At 41.2% G+C, this 19,361-nt stretch overlaps 2 protein-coding genes across 2 annotated transcripts; one reads left to right on the top strand and one right to left on the bottom strand.

The window, feature by feature from the left end:
* Positions 1-3: 3 nt before the first annotated feature.
* On the top strand, positions 4-883 carry LOC108658770 (uncharacterized). Its single transcript, XM_018111421.3, has one exon. The coding sequence runs from the start codon at positions 296-298 to the stop codon at positions 596-598; it is 303 nt and encodes a 100-aa protein (XP_017966910.2). The 5' UTR covers positions 4-295; the 3' UTR covers positions 599-883.
* Positions 777-19,209, bottom strand: Gp150 (leucine-rich repeat domain-containing glycoprotein 150). The gene is made up of 8 exons (XM_089262699.1): positions 19,065-19,209; positions 18,752-18,823; positions 4,627-5,206; positions 4,464-4,570; positions 4,218-4,349; positions 3,822-4,152; positions 2,056-3,757; positions 777-1,995 (listed from the first exon to the last, which is right to left on the bottom strand). The coding sequence occupies exons 3-8, from the start codon at positions 5,188-5,190 to the stop codon at positions 1,673-1,675; spliced, it is 3,159 nt and encodes a 1,052-aa protein (XP_089118825.1). The 5' UTR covers positions 5,191-5,206; positions 18,752-18,823; positions 19,065-19,209; the 3' UTR covers positions 777-1,672.
* Between the last annotated feature and the right edge of the window lie 152 nt (positions 19,210-19,361).

Here is a 19,361-nt window from a genome sequence, read left to right as displayed (position 1 = left end):
AATAATTTTGCCATAGCTCAACAAACAATATTGTCCAAATTGTACTCTTTCCTAAAGTAAACAAACTCTGAGCAGATCATGTTCACTCACTCACTCACACATACACACACAAGCTCGCCTTCTCTTGAACTTCCATTTGAGTATTTGCAGAGGCAGCATATTTGAAAATTGGGTTCGTGAAGGAGATGCATGCATCGAGGAGGCATTCAGTTGACTATTGACATTGGTTAATTATGCAAGCATATTTGTTGTGAAATATAATTTTCGACTATATATACATACGTTATATTGTTCAATGTGCGACTACAGCTGTGAGTGCAAATTTGAGGGCAAGACATTTGATAAGGAATTCGACCGTATGTGGTTGGATATAGCCGATGAGCTGCGACTGCAGCACGAATCAACTGGCATTGGCAAACTATTTCAACACAATCAGATCGGCAGTCCGTGCGACAGTGGATTCGAGAAAATGTGGCGTCAGACTGCGGAGGATCTGCAGAGGGAACAGGAGATTGCAGAGCTCACACAGAGATTTTGGCAAAAGCTAAATTTGAAACGTAAACAATCACGATGGAGTGTACCCTGTGTGCCAAAGTAATAAGAGAGTAGACTCTTGATTGCTTAACAATAAAAAGATGCAGAGTGTGAAATTGATAAAAAATTGAAGAAAAATGTTTATTTGATATACAATTAGTCGATCCACGTCCAATTCATAAATAAGTAAATATTTGTATTATATTTAGTCGTACTAGAATACAATGTAAAGATTAAGTTCGTTTTGGTTAAAATAATTTATTGATTTCAGAATATATTTGCAAGTTCAACATTCAAATTGATTGGATTGATAGTATCATAATAATAAAAGACTTAACGTAGTAATTAATATGCTCTGCGTTCACTTATCTTGCCCAGCTTTCAAATCAAAAGTTCTTTTTTAAGGAGTTGTAACAGGTTCAGATCTACAGATATATATATCCATGTTTTGCCCAACTGTTTTCATTTTTGTATAATTATTATTATTATTTGTATTAATTATCTTCTCTCTCTTTCTCATCTCTCATGACTTTATTATGCATGTGAATTTCGGCAAAATGGCACTAAATCTTCAAATCTGTTTCAGAAAAGTATACAAAAAATCTGACATCTGTCAACAGGATATGGAAATATATATATATGGAGTACGGCAACTCAATCAGTTAAGTGTCCGTTGCTCTAGAAACGGGTTGCTGACCGATCTCTGCCCTTTGCCCTCGCTGCATTAGAACAACACCTATTTGCTATATCGAATACATAATTAGATATTATAGTGGGGAAGTATTTCAGTATTTCTTTCAGTTTTCTTTTTGTTTCTTTTGTTTCGTTTGTTTCTTTTTAGCTAATACTTTTCACGCGCTCCGCCTGCTGCTCCTCGACGAAACGTTTCGACCTGCCTCGAGCTGGTGTTTGAGTCGCAGTCGAAATGGCTTTTGGTTATTTTATTATTGTATTTGATGACCTGTTGCTGATTTGCTCTTTTCGTTTGTTTCTGCAATTTTCCACGTGCTCAACTATGAGTTAACTTATAAATTAAAAAAACAGCGCAACACACTTGACCACCGCGCTCCACCCCCGTCCGCCCCAACAAAGAGGCGAAACGAAGCCTTGGGAGCTGCTCGCTGCGTGCGATACGGACTTAGACCTGATTGATTGGCGCGTATCGGTGCACCTTTGGTTGTTTTGGCTCCTTGCTGGTAGTCGGCTTCACAATATCCTCGCTGAGCTTCTGATACACGAAGGAGTTCTTCGATGCCAGTATGGCCATGCGATAGCGCTCGCCGCGCTTGCGCAGTACCAAAGCGACCAGCTTGGCCAGGCCCATCAGGATGACCACCAGGCAGGTGACCGCCAAGATGGTTGGTATTAGGAAGTTGGAGCTGTTGTAGTAGATGCGACCGCGCTCAATAATGATCTCCTCCTCGTCGCTGTTCAGCTCGTCGCTGTCGAGGCCGAATTTATCTGCAATTGCAATGCATTAGGGACTGAGATAGTAAAATTAGATGAAAATCTTCGACTTACCAATGAAGAATTTTTCCTTGGTCTCCTTGGACAAATCCACTTCCTCGACCTTCAGACCGTGGTCCTTGATCTTGGGCTTCAGCTCGGTTTCGATATATTTCTTGACCGCATTGACGGCCTTTGCCTTGTCGCTCTTCTTGATTGGCTCCTCCTCGTCTTCACTGTCGCTATCATCATCATATTCGCTTTCACTGTCGTCGTCGTATTCTTTGTCGGCGTCTTCCTTCTCCTCGCCGCCATTGTTCAGGTCTTCCTCCTCGACGCTGTCCGAGTCCTTCTCCTTCTCCTTCTCCTTGTCGTCGTCAGCGTTAGCCGAGCCCTTCATGATCTTCTGCATATTGCTTAGCTTACTCTTATCCAGAACACTCTTGTCCAGGACACTCAGCAATTTCTTCTCATCGTCGTCCAGCTTCTTCTCGTTCTCCTCGATGCGCCTCTCAAGATCCTCCTCGCCATCGCTTGAGCTGTTGCTGTGCTTGCACACCTCCTGTGCGAGCTGCGTCCAACCAACTTGAGTCTCGATTTCAATGAGCGAGGCGATGTCCTCCAGATTGCTCATCGTTACCATTTTCTTGGGCATTGTCTGCGTGTGCAGCGATACATAGCTAATGAAGTCCTGGAAGTCGTTGTCGCACTTCAGCGGATTGTGGGTTATATCCAACGAGCGCAGATCCTTGAAGCTCTTAATGTCTGAGGTGGCAATGCGCTTGATCAAATTGCCGGAGGCATTGAAGGTACGCAACGTTTCGAAGAACGGATAGCCTACGCCGGCTTCCTTGTCCGTCAGCAACGATGTCAGCTCGCAGTCATTCACGTCCAGGGAACGCAGCTGGCGGAGCGGCTTGAAGAGATGCACAGACAGCTTGGTGATGGGATTTCCAGCCAGGTTCAGCTTGGTTAGCTCATTGTTTTCCCTAAAGACGAGCTCGTCCAACTGGGTGATCAGATTGTTGCTCAAGTCCAAGTCGATGAGCTTGGTGAGGCTGGCGAACGTGTCGCGTGGCAAGTTGTTGATATTGTTCCAGGCCATCTTCAGTGTCGTCAGGTGCGGCATGGTGGAGAAGGTCTTGTGGCCCAGAGCGCCGATGGCACAGTTCGAGAGGTCCAAGTAGTACACCGTGAAGTAGCCGTTGTAGCTCAAGAAGCCGTCAGTTGGCAGCTGGCTCAGCTGGGGATTATCGTTCAAGCGGATGACATCAAGCTCTGAGTTCTTGAAGAACAACATGCTGGACACCTGGTCCAGTTCGTTCATCGACAAATCAATGTGGCGCAGGCTCTTGAGCGTCATGAACGAGTCTGTCTGAATCTTGGTAATGCCATTGCCCTTCAGGTTCAGATTCGTCAGGCCAGGCATTTTCTCGAACATGGTGTGATGCACATGGACAATAGAGTTGAAGCTCAGGTCCAATTGCTGCAGCTCGGGCACACCGAAGTGCAGATCGCCCGTGAATGTGTTATATTTCAGGTGCAGTATCGATAGAGATGTGCCGTTAAAGGCGCCGGCTGGGAGCTCCTTCAGCGCGTTGTAGGACAGATCCAATTCCTCGATTGTTTCAACCGAAGCGAATACCTTCTCGGGTATCTGCTGTAAGTTGTTCTGCGACAGATTGATGTAGACAATGTTGGAGAGCATCGAGAAGGCGGTTGGGTTCAGTTCCCCGAGGTTGTTGCGCGAAAAGTCCAGCTCCTCAATGCTGGATGACTAAAATGGAAAGTGAATTGTGAATAGAGAACCGAAATATATTCAAAGATCATCCCCAGCATACCTTCAGCAAGTAATGGAACGTGGACATGAGACTCAGATCGTTTCCGGAAACGGTCACCATGCGCAGCTTCTTGTTCTGAGCGAAGGTATCGGGGCTAATGATGCCCAGGCCGACATCAGTCATGTTGACGGCATAGAGATCGTCCAGGCCATGGAACGCCTCTACGTCCACATACTCAACGGTGCAATTGGCGATCTTGATGGAGGCCACGAACTTCAGGCCCAGCTTCTGGAAGAACTTGGGACCCAGCAAGATGGGATATTTGGGACCCACATTTGTGACCACCAAGTCGGTAATATCCGAGCCGAACTTCTGAGTGCCCAAATCCAGTCTAAAAAATCAAAGGGTCAATTGATATGAAGGTCAAAAGTGCAACGGATTGATCTATTTACACACCTGCTGCAGGTGGCCACCAGGTAGCTGTTGATGTTGCGCGAGCAGGTGCAATATCTGGGGCATGGCACGTTCTCGCTGAAGGTAACCTCCTCCTCGTCCGCCATCTTGTCCACTTCGTCATCTTCGTCGGAACTGGAAGTAGAATTCAATTTGTACAGAACATGGAAAAGAACTCAAGCTACGCATGGCCATTGCCATATATATAGATAAAGTGCTTCATGAGCTCATTTGCTATCGCTCACTTACTCATCGTCATCATCGTCGTCATCGTCATCGTCGTCATCATCATATTCATATTCGCTGTCAATGGCGTTGTCATTCACATTCTCCTTAATATCCTTGCTGCTCTTGGGCTGGAAGAGAACAGAAATTAGAATACATAAGGCGAAGGGCAGTGGAGCAGTGCTACCTTGGGCTTGCTGGAGGTATTCTCCTCAATGGGATGCAGCTTGGGCGTGGTCGTCTTGGACGGCTTGGCCTTTTTGGGCCGCGCGCTCGTCGTCTCCTTGACATCCTGCTCGTCCTCCTCATTCTCGGAGCTGTCGTAATTGTATGCATCGTACTCATAGTTGTCATCGTACTCGTAGCTCTCCTCGGTGCTGTTCTTGCTGACGGTGGCATTTTCTGGCTTCAGGCGATCCGGCAGCATTTTGTTGTAGCGCGGATCCTCGGCCAGGCTCTCGTAATGCTTGGCCGCCTCCATCAAGTCCTTGAGTGTCTCCTCGCTAACCTCCGACTTCTTGGCCTTGGCCGTGGTCGTATCCAGCGGTGTCTCCTTCACCTTGGGCGTGGATATCTTGATGGCTGCCTTCTTGGCATCCAGCTCCTCCTCGGAGAACAGTTCATTGCTCAGCTGATCATCAGCCAGCACCTTGGCTGCTTTAACTGTCGCCGCGGACTCACTCGAGTGACTTACATGCAGAACACCCAGTGAGATGACCAGCAGCAACACCAGTCTCGCCTGGCGACCCATTCTTATTGCTCGTTAACTGCAATGGATGACAGAGCGAGAGATGGAGAAATTATATAAATGTAGTAGATGCAGGTAAGTGTTTCAGTCTATTTCCTCTAGCTGCACATAATGTGCCCATGGAACTCATTCCGATACCAGGAATGCCAGCAATACGACAACTTATCTTATCGCCACCCACCAGAGAGATAACCACAAAACGTTTATTAAATCAACAGCTCGATAGCTCGCGATATGAGTACACTGGCAATGCGCAGTGCGGATCGAGCTCTTTAAGAGGTAGGCAGACGATCTCTGTATGCCATACACTGATCTCAGCATCCGGCTAATATGGAGCTGCTGACGTGCATCGGTTTTCTGTTGATAAACTCAATTAGCATCTGCCTACCACTGGGTAGAGTTGACATCATGGAATGGAATACTCAACTCTGCGACTCCGAGATTGGGTGACCAGTTTTACGGGGGAATTTTACTCAGTTTTTAATATTTTTCGTTTCTTCTCTGGAACTATTTACTTATCAGCGAGTGTCCGTTGATAAACAACGCATGAATCTTTAGATATTTTCAATTTGTTACTCAGTTGTTTGCCAAAAAGTTTAAGCAATTGCAGCTCCAGGTACTTTCCCACCTGAGTTCGCTTAAAGAAAGTCGGATATGAGTACTTGGGGTACTGGAATATTTCCAGCTACTTTTGGTCATTTTATGTGAATAAAGATTTACTTGACTTTTTTATTTCCTGTTCTGGCTTATATAACATCTAATCGAAACGAATGAACTATTGATAAGTTATCTAGCTTCGAATGCTGTCAAAGGGCATTAACATTTATATACACACACACACACACATACATACATGCATATAGTTGTATATGCATTTAGATTGTCAATTATAGAGAGACGTGTTCCAGCCGCAGGCCAAAAACTATTAACGACAATTGGGAAACTCGTGTTAGATTTCTAGTTTCTCGTATGGCAAAAGGCGCTTGGCACGCAGACCAGAGCCATAAACATATGAATAAATATGCATAGGCATTACTCTGAAATGACATTTGTATACGCTGTGTGTGTGTGTGTGTGTTTGTGTGTGTGTGAGTCCAGCCAATAAAAAGCCAAGCACTCGACCCAAGCAGTGATCATATTTCCTCTCTATCATCTCTCTCTCTCTCTCTCTCTCTCTCTATCTATCTCACTCTCTCAGTGAACCCAATTCCCAATGGTCTTTGCACGACTTTTTCGGACATTATATCTATGTGTATGTATGTACTATGTGTGTGTGTTTATCAGAGTCTGGTAAACAAACAACTCTTAAGTTCAATTCGCTGTTTAGTAGGGCAGGCAAAACGCGAATAGCAGGAATATTTGTTGCCTTACACATGCATACATATATACACACATATGTATATATATATTTTTGTATTTTTGCAAATGCAAATGCGCAATTTAAAGCTAAACAAAAATGACATTTATCTATAATGTATGACCATATTGAGTGGCTATACTATATCTATCTCTATGCATATATATGTATGTATGTCTGTATGTTTGTATGTAGATACACGCTTGTTTAATTAGACATACGAATGCACACACACACACACCTAGCTCTCTCGAGCTGCAGTTAGATAGTTATCTGCGTGTATCCATGAGATTGCTCTGAGCCAGGCTAAAAACGTTTGCGTGGGCGTCAAAGCGGCTGAGTGCAGTCACAGATACAGTTACAGATGCAGATGCAGTTACAGATATATATAGTATATAGGTATATGCATGTATATATGTATATGTCTGGCTCTTTGTACCGGCAATGGCTTTAAACGTGTTTAGGTCTTAGGCGGGCCTATTGCCGTAGCTTTTCATCGACTCACGATGAGCTGCGCCTATCTCTCTCTCTCTCGTTCTCTCTCTCTCTCTCTGCTCTATCTCTGAGCCTGACTGTAGGTGATCATAGGCGCCGTATACGTCGACACGATACCATAATTAATTCCATTTGCCATTGCAATAAACTCGCTGCTGGATTGCGTTCAAGTTTAGCTTGGCTAAATCAAATCAAATTAAACCGGTACCGCCCCTGGCCATACTAGCGACGTGTATGCAAATCAACGGCGAGTCGGAAATCATGAGTCAACCAATTCATCAATATACTCCATATGTATTGTTCGAGTGTGTTAATGCGATTCGTAGTCTACTAGCTTCGATAGCTCTGTCAACCTTATACGCGCTTCGGTCAAGCCCTGAACTACCGTACCGCACCGCACCGCACCGCCCCGCACCGCCCCGCACCGCCCCCTGCCTTGGTGAACCTGTTGCTGTTTGCGCTTGGCATGCGTCGCATTAATCTGCTTTGCTCTCGCGTTATGTGGCTGGATGATATGAGTAAATAGAATCGAGTGGATTTTTGTGTTTCGCATATAATTAACTTGGCCTGATACACATACTAGCTCGGCCTCAAGCCGGTTAATAATATTTATTTAATAGACAAACACTCGCCAGGCACGGAAGTCAACGCCAGCCGAAGCAAACACGCTTTTTATTTTAACTTTCTTTCATTGAAGCACTTCTAGCTCAGAGATATGGAACACTCAAGCAAATACTTGATGCATACTTGGTATTTGTTTCCTGAATAGCAACATTTGTGATATTGTTTACCTCAGCGCGAGCAGCTCAAATAAACATTCCCAGTGAAATAATTCTTCGGCCAGGTTTCTCTAATAACATTTTAAAGCTAAATATTTGTTTCATTTTATGGGCTGCAGCACAGCTTGAACTTTATTAACATATTTATATAACATTTAAGGGTATCGGACCGTTAATTCCGGAAATTCATAGATCACAGTTATGGCCAAAAGACAAAGTATCGTCTTACCAAAAACAAAAAGTTATTGACAAAACTGCATTTTGTTCGAAGAGAAAATCGATGGGCTCGAATTTTCAGTTATTTATTTAATCAGGCATTTGGCGTCTGACTGGGTTTGTCAACAGACTGCGGTCGGTCGATCGGTCGGTCGATCGAACGATCCCTCCGGCCGATAGGCATTTCCCATGTGGCTTCGGCTGGCACCCGCATTCGTGCCCCAGCCAAAAACAGTTTCATATTACAAACAGCCGAGCGAGCCGAGGAGACAACAACAAAATGTCATCTGTCGCCGACATGGCATGTGGAGCAGCAGCTGCTGGTGACTGCCCCATGAAAGTTATCAGCATTAGCTTTTGGGTGCGCCCTATAGACAGCCCGTGACGACATGATAAATGGGCCAAAGAAATGGTAAAATTGGAAATTGGTAACAGTTGCTATTCAGTTGAGATCGGCGCTCAGAGATCTGCGTATGCGTCACAAGGCCTCTGCGACTTGAACTGTGAACAGAGCCAAGAGTCGAGAGTCGAGAGCCGAGAGGCAACAGCTCGACTCTAGGTAGTTTCACCTTGACAGTGGCTTAAAATTTCAAAAGTTTTTAGCATTTGAACCCAAACTGAAATTCATACGAAATACACACAGAGAGACAGCGAGAGAGATAGAGAGAGAGAGATACACATACACACACACACACATGCGTGGGTGCTTGGTGATCTCGATTGAGCTGTTGTCACGTTAAAAATAGCCAGGGTATGCGATGTATTTGCTTTTGAGCAGGAAGTGAAATGAGATTCGAGTCACCTTTTCAGCATGTGTTCGCCCCGGCAGACACAGCAGGCAGACAATGCTAAGGACACCATATATTCTTCCTTTGAGATTAAGAAAGAACAAAAAACATTGAGGAACAGAAAAAAAAAACTACAGCGGAAGTAATTTGGCAATGTTGTTGAAACGAGGGTGATTTCATGTAAGACACATATTTCAGGCGCCTTTCTAAAATTTATTGAAACACGACGGAAATTTTTATATGTCGGAGATTAACAAGACTTTAAATGGAGTTTAACGGAGCTGAATGATGTAGAGGCGGAGATATTGAAGTACAGATTGTTAGAAGTTGAGATTGATTGAAGATTGTTTGAAGAGTTCTCAACAGTTAAGATATTTGGAGCAGATCATAAAGACATGAAATAAATACTAAATTTTCTAGTTATACTTGCTATTTTATATAATCTAATATGATTAATAATTATAGAATAAAGTTATATTCAAGAGGGTTAGGCATCAGCAAAGTCTATCTATTTAACTTTCTTTTCCAGAATCCGTTTTATATTCTCTAGAATAATGTGATATAAATATTTGCTATCTGCAACACAAATGGAAGACTTCATGGGAATAGCTATAGAATAGTTTCCATATTGGGCGTACCATTACATCGTTCGTTTCTCAGTTACAGCTAAAGAATACTGATCAGTACCTTCTACGATCTGTCGAACAACTGTCAAAGTTGTCTTCTGGCTAGGCGTTACGTAATCATACTAAGCCGACTTTAAGCACCCTATATGATAGGCCCTTCAGTTGTCAGAGTTGCCTTTACTTTGAATATGTTCAGCTAGAAGTTTTAACTTCTTCGTATCATATACGAAGTCTTATTTATCTTCCACAACTCAGACAGCTAAACATGAGGCATAAATTCTCTCATTACATACCCAAATAATGAGAACTCATATTCTCTCTATACGCAGTTGTGGAACTGTGCTTAGCTTTCAGGTTTTTGGCGCACCTTGATCACGACTTAATCCCGTTTATTGACAGTTCATTAGCAGCCACAGACTGCGTGATATTTCAGTTGTTATTTGTTATTAAAACGGGGCTGATTGCAACTTAATATCGCATTACGTATCATATAGATAACTATGAATATAGATCAGTTCTCAACTTGAAATGCCAAATGCATGGAATGACTTTTGACTGATGTTATATACAGTATATAGCTACCATATACTGACTATGTATATAATATATCTGTATGCCTGCATGTTTATTCATTATTTCGGCTGCGGCTCATCATTTCTGCGACGTTAAGTTTTGCACTAAAAACTGTTTTATATGAGAGTTGCAGAAGCATATAACGACAACATGCTCACACAATGGAAAAATTGCTCAAGGCGTGCACATAAAAAAAAAAATGCCGACATTTGACCACACATACGCACACACACTCAGAGAAAAAGGGGGAAACTGTTGAGTGGCCGCAACAATAACAACAACAAAAGCGGCTTTAAGAGATGGCCAGACTGGTTTTCGACTGGAAATTGCGACTTGGAGCAGCAACAGCAACAGCAGCAGCAGCAGCAACAGCAACAGCAACAGCAGCAGCGGTGACCGCAGTCAACTCTCGAGCAGCTGCTGTCGATGCCGAAAAAAAATAAAAAACGTCACAGACCTTCCGAGCCAGCGTCGGAGTCAAGCGAAGTCAAACCAAGCCAAAGCCGTAAGCCAGGCCCAAAGATGATTTTTTCGAGTTTTTGAATTCTGAGTAAAACAATTTCCATTTACTTTGCAAACAGTGAAACACCAAAAAAAAAAATAACTCTGCTCAGACACAGCTGAAGCTGAAGCTAATCTCGTCTATTCGAGCTGGCGACATTTGCTGCTGGGCCGAGCTCTCTGTTGACGATGATCTTCATGATTAGCAGACATGTGCTGAATTTAAAAAGTGCCATAAACAGTGGCCGCGCAATCCGAATTCGTTGGAACGACATTATACAGCCCATATATACTCACATATATAAATGCCTAGCGGAGCCAGCAATGTGCTAAGCAAAGCTAATGAACAAAAATTATTTAATAATAATGGCACGTGCGTGTTTTCAGCTAGCTAACAAACAATCATTCATCTCTCTCTCTCTCTCTACTCTCTCTTAGCTCTATCTTCTCTCGATAAAAAACCTACATTGAACTTGTGCAACACATTAAACACATTTCTAATTAAAAGTTTCACATGTATAGAGGCTAGCAAACATTTTACAAACTTGTTACGTCGTAATCCAGTTTTAATAAAAATATTCTGATTATTAATGCGAATAGCTAAAAATAGAATAAGTCATAATCAAGCAAAATAATTCTTTATAAGACATAAAAATACTTTAGTAACTAGACAAACTTTAAGTAAGAACAAGAAACGAGGTCAAAAAATACATAAACAATTAGTTTGAGCTCGAGTTCAAAGCACTTTGAGCAATAAAAATATAAATTATGTTTTTTAATTTATTTTAATTTTCAATAAATATATATATGAGCAATAAAAATATAAATTATGTTTTTTAATTTATTTTAATTTTCTAAAATATGTTTTCAATTTGTTTATTTATTTTTGTTAATTTTGTTTTTTATTTATTTTGCTATTTTCAACAAAATATCTAAATAAATCTGTTTTATAAAAATTATTGTAATGTATGAATGAGAATATAATCGAAGTAATTAATTTATGCTATTAATAGAAAACATATTTAATTAAAATAAAAAAATATTTAAAAAAAAAATTAATAACAGAAAATAAAAAAATATTTAACAGCAAAATAAATTAAAATTTTAAATTAAAAAAAATAAAATAAACTTAATAAACTTAAAAAAATACATAGCATTAAATATATAAAATAAAAATTTGTTAAAATAAAATAAATAAATTCATAAGTAAAATTATAAATATTACATAAAATAATAAACAAAATTAATAAGAGAATAAAGTATACACAAAAATAAATAACATTAAATGAATAAATCGCTTTAATAAAATGACGTTTCAAGCATAAAATTGTTACAAAATAGATGATGCAATAGAAATATGTTAATTATAGTTCAATAATACGTGAATTTTGCAATATTTTATTTTGAAAACATTCTTGGCTAAATGGCTATTATAGCACTCGAAATACGCTTTCGTTGCGTGGTTAAAGGCTTGAAAAATGCAATAATAAATATTATTGACAATTTAGGTCAAGCTTTAATGGAATTTCTGAGTGGATGCAATTGATGAAATTGCCAAAAATTTCTGCAATTAATCGGGATGAAAGAGCTGATTGAGAAGCATAAAAAAGCATACATATATGTATTTATATATGTATATAAAGGTTGGCTTTAAGTAAGAACTGCAATCGACGAGGAAGAAAATTGCATTTTGCTGACAAAACAACTTTGAGTGCAGAGAGAGAGAGAGAGAGAGAGAGAGAGAGAGAGAGAGGGCTATATACATATATACAATAGCAATGTAAGGTAAATAAACATATGTACGTATGTATATAGTATACGAGTATCTGTTTATGAGACAAAGACTCTGGGCAGCTGTCAACACAGAGGCTTTGCTTATCGTTGAATGATCCCGCGCTGTGGAAGTCCATGGCCCGCTAGACATGTGATTAATCGAGCTTAAAATTTCAATTGCCCAGCATTTTTGTGCTTCAAAACTCTTCATTTTTTTTTTATTTATTTCTTTTTTTTTATGCTGATAAAGGGAGTTGGTTGCTCGCTTCTGTTATCGGAGCTGTGCAGGAGCTGCTCAGGTGCATTTTTTCCCCGATATATATACATATTTTCTTTTTTTGGTGGCATTTGCTTGTTATCAGAAAGTTGATTTCAATATTCGTCAGCTTAATGCACAATTTATGTTTGTTTCCTTGCCTTGTGGGCCGTAATTGCTGGCCAGACAGTTAACGAGTTGCGGCTGCATATAGCCATATTAAGCGCCCCATATGATCGCGCTTTGTTTTACTTAATATCATTCGCAGCCATACGCATATATATAGTATTATTGGCAGGAAGCAGAGCATAAATTAAGTAACTGCCAAAAACCGGCTCTCAGTTCCTTACGGCTCAGATCAGCGGTTCATTAGCGTGTACTTGAAAGAATCTCGGGCTGACGTAGAATGAGAGGCCCCTCCAACCCTTCCGCCCACCAATTCCGCCGCCCACACTTTGATCGCTTTGAAGTTTCTCCGCTTGCCCTGCATCAAAATAGTTTTCACTGTTGCCTTTTCCACACCTGAGTGTGAGTTTTCAGTTCACACAAACTCAACTTTGCACTCGACTCGACTCGACGCGACTCGGCTCGACTCGACTCATAGCCCAGGCTCTCCATATGAAATTGTGACTGCCTTTGTTTATGTGGAGGGGAGCCAGAGACGAAGCAGCCATCGCACTTGACTGGGCTGTCGGCACGTAGTCGTCGTCTCTCTATGAGATGGCATGGGGGGCTTTAACGCCATTGAGCTCATGAAACTGTCAACGTGCTAATACTCGCACTCAATGCACTCAATACTTACGACGACGACGACGACGACGACGACGATTGACGCCATCGGGCGCAGATATGAAAATGTTCTGCCAATTGGCTAGCATTGGCTTAGCGCTTGTCAAATTGCTGACATTATTATCGCAGCGAGGTCTTAAAATTCAAATTCGCTGGCCCTGCCCTTACCTGGCCAGATTGCCATTGCTTTGCCATGCTGCGAAGTTGAATGCCGACCGAACATGAAACACAAATTCGTCGATCTCTGAATTAATTAAGTGCAGCAAATGGAATCTGAAATGTGAGTTGTTGTTGTTGTTGCTGTGGTTTTTTTTGTAGCTGCAAGCGCAGGCGTGCGCCGCAGCCCAAAACAAACCAAGGCAGAACCAACAGACTGAGCCACAGTCGGAGCCACTGCTCCAACCGCATTTGCAGTCAGACTGAAACAACAACAACAACAACAACTTAATCCAACACAAAACGCTGGCCACGTCCACATTCCTCGTACCAACCACGTAGCTGCTGCTGCATGCCGGCTCCACAGACAGTGCTCTCTGCCTTCCCTCCCTCCCCCTCTGCTGCAGCTCTGCTCACTTCAGTCTGACTCACTTTTTGGGCCGCGTCTGGATCTGCGTTGGGCAAATCAAAATCGTTGCATTTCATTAGCCATCAGCCAGCAAACACAGACCACAAACGCAGCCGGACAGACAGACAGAGAGCCAGACAGCCAGATATGCCGTGCCAAGTCGAGCTGCCGTCTCTGTTTCTGGTTGTTGTTATTGGCCTTATACGTAATTTATGATTGCGACTAATACACATAGACACACACACACATAGGCAGACACTAAATAAAATATATTAGCTTATGCATTTGTCATGATCTGTGCTGTGAAAGCATTTACATAAATTGACATTTCAATTCGAACTGTTTTTGATCAAATCCAAGAGATTTTAGACCAAATAAAAGCAACTTTTTAAAGCTATATCATATATTAGATGGTAGAGAGTTTAGAAATGCATTTATATAAGCGCAGGCCAAAGATATAGTGGACATTGTTGATAGCATTAGGAAAAGTTGAGGCAGTTGAGCAATCGAGGCTTAACTGATGATCGATCATAGCTATGAGACCTAATTAGATGATATACTGCCCCAATATGTTTTCCAATTCCAATCGAGTATATGAATACAAGCACTTTTTCATACCTTCTATGCATATGGTCTATGTCTCTCTCCCTTTCATTCCCTCTCTCTCTCTCTCTCTCTCTATTTCTCTATTCACCCTACGCACACAGTTAGACAGTGAAAGTTAAGATCCGTTGCAATTGAAATTCAATTATGGTGGCACCAATAGCCAGCTCCAAAGTATGTTAAGACTGCGTCATGGGGCATGCATGGCATTGCATGGCATGCGATATGCAGCGTTTGGTTTTGTCACTTGCCTTGATCTGATCCGTGGCCGGCGTGGTGGAGAATGGCATCTGGTTTGACAGAGAGCCGCAAGATAGTACCGCAGCTGATTAACGATCTCTGATCGCCGATTGCCGATCGCGCTCTGCAGTCGGTCAGGCTTGATCGATTCGAGTCAGGGTTAAGGTAAATGTCATAGCAAAATGCGTTCTCCATGTACATTTCACGCTCAATTAGGCAAACGAGCACGCTTAGGCCAGGCTAGAGCAATAAACTATCTGTATAATGCATTTAGCTCCTACACGTTTCATACGCTCTTCAATCGATCATAGACGCTTGCAATTGGTTTTAAATTTCGGCATCTGATATGGAAACATGACATCATTTGCAAAAATACTCCAAAATCACTCGAAAATTGTTATTTAAAGAATCGGATTTTTTTTTTTTGCATGATTGTCATGCGCCGATTCGCTAACTAGGCAAGAACAACAATAGCTAAAGCAGTTAATAATATACATTTGGCAGCTCAGCTATGAGATATGCTAGGAGTTTTTTGTTGTCTAATAATGTTTGTATTTGTTTATGGAATAATTGTGTTGTACATTGAAACTCAAGCTGGAGTTTGTTCGAGTGCTCATTGCAGCCCATTGAGCTCATACGAAGTCTGCTTAAAAAGCTTCCATATTTTGTTTACTATATAAACATAATTCGACAGCTCTTCGATCGTTTCTATTACGTATGTATATATTTTATTACTTATCTACGATTATTCTTTAAGCCAGCCGCGTAGCACTTACATAAGTCAAACTTCAGTCAATTTTAACCTAAATTTATAATGTTCATATATATTTTTCTTATATAATATACAACACCCGAAAAGTTCTATATATAATTTAATTAAAATCCAGTTCGTTTGCATGTCGAATAGATTTTTTGTTGTTTTTTTTTTGTCGTCATTTGCTTTGGCGAAAATTCGTGATATGTTTGTTAAAATAAAAATGCTATTAAGACGTATTTTTATAGGCATCCCAGAGACATTTGAGTTGCTTGCTGCTGCTATTCCTGTTGCTATTTCTACAGGGTATATGTAGTTGTCATTACGCATACGCCGCATGTGCCAGCACTTAAGTTTGCCTGTCTGCCTGTTTTTTTTTTCACCCATTTTATGAATGCGAAAACATCTAACCGAGTTTGCCTACACACAAGCAGCGACAGCTGCCAGTTGCCGTTGTTGTTGTTGTTGTTGTTGTTGTAATTGGTGTTGTTAGTGGCAAGCTCGTTGAACAACATTTAATTTTTAGCCAAATGTTTGTCTGGCACTTTGACGAATTCGTTAAGCTGTTCATAAAGCTCACACAATTTGTTGCCCTCCTCCGTAAGCGGAGTTCAACTAGCCTGGCCCCTCGCCCCTGCTCCCCTAGCTCCTCCTACTCCCCACACACTGTTTGCTGTTAACTACTTTATGAGAGCTGTTGGCACAAGTACAGCCTAGGCATCTACTCAATTACCACTGCAATTGAGCAGGGGGCGGGGGGCGCGGCCAGAGCACTGCAGCTCGCTCGTAGAGCCCAGTGCTCTGACCTCATTAGTTCGGCAGACACACGAAACTCGGAGATGGAGACGGAGTTGACGTTGCCAGCCAGTTAGTTATCTTTTATCTGTGGGCCGGCTTATGGCAACATGTTGCGATAAGATAATGTCGCCACTAGCCCAGGCGATCTATCGCCGCACACATGATGGAAAGGTCTATGTTTTTGACACTACTCGAAAAGTAATGCATACTGAGCATTTCAAAGAGATATCGCACTTGGCGGGGACTTTCTGCACTCTCGTTGCCCCCCCCCCCCCTTCCCCCTCCTCTCATGCCCAGGTAATTGGCTCGAATGTGTTCGAATTTGCATAAAAAATACTCAAAGTATTCGTGGAATTGCAACACACCTATGTGAACGTTGTTGACTATAGCTAACGTAATCATGTCGCACCTCCACATTTAAGTGTCCAAATGACGTATTTATGTATATTTGTATAGTCACATAAATTCATATCTGCTCACAATACATACATACATATATATACAATATAGAGATAGATATATAGCCCAATACTTTACGAGCATGTACAAAAAAGTTTTGTTATATTTCACTCACCCATGAAATTGATAAAAAATTCTAGACGCATAAACTCATATAGTTATAATTACACATACATAAATACATATAAATACATGTGTATTTATTTGTAGTTAAAGGGAAAAAACTTGTTTGGAATTATTGATGTAGACAGAATTTGATATTGTGATCGATAGAGTTTGTTTCTTTTTTCGATCAAATCCACATTCCTTTCGGTGCTCAATGCATTCCCTCACATCAGCAAAGAAAGCTTTCAGAGTTGGCTCGATAACTGCGCATCTGTAAGATAGATAGCATTCCGGGTCTGATAATGGGACAGCTGCAGCTGCTGTCGACGTTGCCGTTGCCGTTGCTGTCCCTGGCGAATGTCAGCGAAATGCCTAAAGCCAATCTTCAGGGCATTGAGTCGCGGGTCTCGGGTCTCGGGTCTCTAGTCACTCGGGTCTTACGATATTTTAGTCGAGTTTACAATGCTTCTGTCTCTCGACTTGGCAACGAGTTGAGTTTTATATGAAGGTGACTTCTTTTCGAATGCATTACCGGTTTTTCTTGCCCCCCTCTCTACACGCTTCCCTCTCGCTCTCTCTCTCTCTCTCTCTCTCACTCTATTGCTCTCTCTATCACACTGCGCAACTGATCGCACTCTTGAGGAAAAGAGTAATGCAATATATTTACACACGCAAACAAACATACGCACACACACACACACAAACACACAGGTGTAAGCTACCTTTGAGCGGACATGCGAAAAAGGGTGAACAAGTATATAAAATATTAATTTCCTATTTCGGACTATAAACATTAAGGTTTGTTAGTTTTAAATAAATTAAATTACTATAGCTTTTTTATTATGAATTATCATATTTTATTAAAATACTTAATGTATGTAAAATTAAAGCTTTTAAATTTAATTGATTTTATTTTTATTTTATACTTTTGCATACAAGCTTTGTAAAATATTAATTAAGTACCTCACTAGTTTCAATAATCATTTTAAATTAAAAAGAAATGTGTTAAGAAACACTCTTAGTAGAGTATATCGAATTCGTATTGCGGAAAGGGCATCTATTCTTTTCCCTAAGCCTTTGGCACATTTTAAAAATAATGCGCGATTCAGCCATGGCTGACTGTAAATGTTTGTCTACCACGGATAGCCGGGGCCTGAGCCAGAGCAAGCCAAATCGCATATCTCACCTGGAGACGACGTGCGGCTGCTGCACTTTTTCTGACTTTGTCTGTATTGGTGAGTGTAAGAAAGTAAGTGCTTACTATGAGAGGTTACAGTTGGCCTCTTGTGGATAAAGCTGCCAAATTGGCGGCGAGAATTGGGCCAGTGCTGGCTCAGTGGTAAAAAACGGCGAATGCTTAGATAATGCCGACTTAAGTTGAAAATTTATTTGTCATTAATACGCTCACTAGTTCGACTACACACACATACATATTGCTGTGTGTGTGTGTGTGTTTTAGTGTATTGTAGATATGGCACAGTAAAGGCAGCAGCGGGCAGGTAATGAAGCCACAGGTAGGTAGACGACAAACAACTACAAACTCATACACACACACACACACACACGTAGCCGCTTGCTCACACTCACTTGCATACTCGCGCTCACGTACTCGTGCATGAGCGACTCGTCGTACTTGGGAAAACACGTGCGATAGAGCGAGTAAACTCTTGTTGTTGATCTCAGTTCGCATGTTGTTGCTGTCGCACTTGCGGTCCATATGCTTGCCCGCAAATGACGAAATCTCATCCCTCATTTTCATTCAAATTCAATGTCTACTAGCTCTAGCTCTGGCTCTGGCTTGAACTGCACTTGCAACCAACAATTTTGCATCGTGGTCTGGCAGATGAATACTCAGATATGTATATATTTCCTACAATTTTCACTTACCTTGCGTTTGTGGGCTGCGTAAAATACGTTGCTCTCGAATGAAGCGAAGTAATCCAAACTTTGATATGATCTCTAAAATAAACACACAAACGTTATCCAAAAACGAAAACAAACACAAACTTTATCTGAAGGTTTTGTCTAGCACTACAGATTACTACGTATGCATGTATGTGTATGGAAACTTTTCAGCTGATTTTTTAGAATTTAAATTATTTGTCACGTTCTCAACAAGTTGAGTATATGGCTAATTAATATATGTTTTATTTTGATTTTTTTTTTTATAGTTAAGCGAAGCAGTTACTTCTGATTTTACCGATATCTCGTGTGCAGTAGTAATACCGCTTCTCTCGTAACGAATTCGTTTTAACACCTGTTGAAGTTCAAACTCGACTGATCGTTGCGCTGCCGAAGTTGAGTATACCGGAGATCTGCCGTTGCAGCTCTGGACTGTTAACCAACTGTTATATATATCGATGACAATTCAAAAATTCGATTAACCAATTAAGCCAAGCAACTGGCGCCATCTATCGAGTATTTTTATTACCGTTTCAACAGAACACAGCACATGCCTAAGAGTTACGTTTGTGTTATAGCATAATTTGCAGCACTA

The sequence above is a fragment of the Drosophila navojoa genome, chromosome 5 (genome assembly GCF_054131105.1).
Source record: "Drosophila navojoa isolate 15081-1374.11 chromosome 5, UAZ_NAV_1.0, whole genome shotgun sequence".
NCBI classification, from domain to species: Eukaryota; Metazoa; Arthropoda; class Insecta; order Diptera; family Drosophilidae; genus Drosophila; species Drosophila navojoa.
The sequence above is the reverse complement of the archived record's forward strand: the minus strand, read 5'-3'. Positions and strand labels throughout refer to the sequence as shown.